Source organism: Kryptolebias marmoratus, linkage group LG22 (genome assembly GCF_001649575.2).
Source record: "Kryptolebias marmoratus isolate JLee-2015 linkage group LG22, ASM164957v2, whole genome shotgun sequence".
Taxonomy (NCBI): domain Eukaryota; kingdom Metazoa; phylum Chordata; class Actinopteri; order Cyprinodontiformes; family Rivulidae; genus Kryptolebias; species Kryptolebias marmoratus.
Window position 1 is genome coordinate 29,662,833 of NC_051451.1, and position 2,402 is coordinate 29,665,234.

A 2,402-nucleotide genomic window follows, 5' to 3' on the forward strand; every position below is an offset into this window, starting at 1 on the left:
GTCCAGGTGTCCCTGTGATGGACTGAGACCCGTCCAGGTGTCCCTGTGATGGACTGAGACCTGTCCATGCCGCCATTTTTGTTATTTTTTTGAGCGCCGCGGACTCTCGAGAGGCGGGCTCTGGCTCCACCTCTCCGTCTCCTATTGGCTGTTTGCTCGTTGCTAGGACGCTTCTGATTGGTCAGTTCAGACTTCAGCGCCGTGACGGAGGGGATTTCCCACGAGCCTCCTGAGTAAAATCCTGTTCGGTGTCTGTCAGTCATCCAGTCCTGCTAGAGACGGAACCGAGGTTCGGTGAGAAGGTTCGCATCATGGACGGTGAGTAGGTCCATATTTACCTCAGGTTAATGAAGAGTTAAGCCCGAGGTTCTCTGGATATTATCTTTTCTCCGCCGGACTTATATTCGGTTTAGTTTTAATCGACAGAGTTTGCAAAAGCCTGCAGATAATTCTGAGTAAAAAGAGATGTTATTGTTTAAATAATTTGTATATGTGTTTGCCTTTAAATGTGTCTAATTTAGTCCTACCTGTTATTTTTCTTCTCAGTTCTTTTGCCCTCCATGTTAGATGATAATCCACACCTGAGTAAGTCCATTTTAATCCTAATAAATGTGCTAAAATCAGATGCTTGTTTTCACAGAAACTCAGAGGAAAGTCTGTCTCTTTTCACTTCCTTTTTCTGATGATTGGTTCAAATGTAGCAGTTTGAGTTTTCAGCTCCTGATCATCTGTACTCTTTGTTTCATTAGTGATTATTATTATTATGGGCAGATATAATAAATCTTTTTAGCTGCAGGATTAGTTGTGTAACTAAAGAACTTGCAGTAATATTGATGATGATACTGATCAGCTGCACTTTGTGTAAAAATGTCAGAAATGTTACTTTACTTGTTCTCATTGTGTCCTTATAAAAACACGGACGAGCACTTTAAGGAGAGCGTGGCTCAGCTGTTGTTTTATAAAAAAAAACAATTTAATCTTACATGAGTTTGAACAGAAACACTTCCCTGATCAGTTTTAGTTCCTCTCTCACTGCCGTCATCTGCGTCAAGTTTAGTTTCATGGAAATGTTTTTTATTTTAATCCAGGCAGACATTTGTCTTATTAGAGAGCTCAGATTTTCAATTTTAAAAGATCCATCCGTACGTTTATTTATCCTCAGGATGTAAAAGTCATTCTGAAAGAAACTTTGTGTTTTCAGGAAGTTCAGTTTTCAAAACTTAAGTCAACAGGAAGTTGTTCATTTCTCTGTTCTTGAACTTTCAGGGATATTTCTGACGTTTCTGTGGGAAGGTTATGAACAGTTAATATCTCACCTGCTGTAGATCGCTCTTAGATGGACCTCAGGTTGATGAGCTAACGGCTGGTTAGTTTCACATGACACCATTAATTACATGGAATTTTGTGGTCATTTGCAAGTGCAACCAGCAGCAATTGCTGTAGCACTTCCTGTGGGAGGATTATATTTTTGTTGGTGTATAGAAGTTTATAAAACACCGATCACATGAATCGTTTAGAAACTTTAGAGATCGGCGCCGTTTTCAGACGACTGCGATTCACTTTGGTTTTCGCTGCATTCAGACTAGCTGTTAGCTCCTAAGTTAATTAAACTCATTCAAAGAGCTACCTACAACAGGTAAGATAATAAGTGTTTATATCCTATCCACACAACCTCACTAATAGAAAAATCCCTTTAATGAACTTGGAGCAGAGTCATGATGACTTTTTGTCCTGGGAAATGTCAAAATGTCTTTCATCAAAAGATCCTTTTTGCCTCAATTTTATTGCTTATATATTTTTTCTTAATTTGAGCTAGTTGTTATTTATCAAAAAACAAATAATTCAGTAAAACTTTTTCTGAACTCATGAATTCAGCAGGTTGTGCTCACCAGAGTCTCTTATTTGCCCCTCAGTGCCCGAGCCGGCCATCCAGATCTTTGAGCAGCCCAAACAGAGAGGGATGCGCTTCAGGTATAAGTGTGAAGGTCGCTCCGCTGGGAGCATCCCCGGAGAGAAGAGCTCCGACAACAACCGGACTTACCCCAGCGTGCAGGTCAGTCACAAGAACCTCCTGATTTACACAGAACAAGCATTTATAGAGCTCCTGTGGAAGTTTGAAGGCTTGGCGTGTTTGTGACTCATAGATCCTGAATTACTGCGGGAAGGGGAAAGTTCGGGTTTACTTGGTGACGAAGAACGAGCCTTACCGGCCACATCCTCACGACTTGGTGGGGAAGGACTGCAAAGACGGATTCTACGAGGCCGACTTTGGTCCGGACCGCAGAGTGATCGCGTGAGTTCCCCTTCCGAACACGACGACACGTGATCCGTTTGACACGACGACACGTGATCCGTTTGACACGTAAACACAACGACACGTGATCCGTTTGACTCGTAAACAC

The 2,402-nt window shown here is 41.9% G+C and overlaps 1 protein-coding gene across 1 annotated transcript in view; it reads left to right on the forward strand.

Moving 5' to 3' along the window:
- The first annotated feature begins 247 nt into the window (after positions 1-247).
- The window catches only part of rel (v-rel avian reticuloendotheliosis viral oncogene homolog), a 15,144-nt gene continuing 12,989 nt past the window's right edge, over positions 248-2,402 (forward strand). Inside the window, exons 1-4 of the mRNA XM_017437957.3 lie at positions 248-318; positions 547-585; positions 1,914-2,053; positions 2,145-2,293. Coding sequence (XP_017293446.1) covers positions 312-318; positions 547-585; positions 1,914-2,053; positions 2,145-2,293 — 335 coding nt within the window. The 5' untranslated portion in view covers positions 248-311. The remainder of the gene's footprint in view (positions 319-546; positions 586-1,913; positions 2,054-2,144; positions 2,294-2,402) is intronic.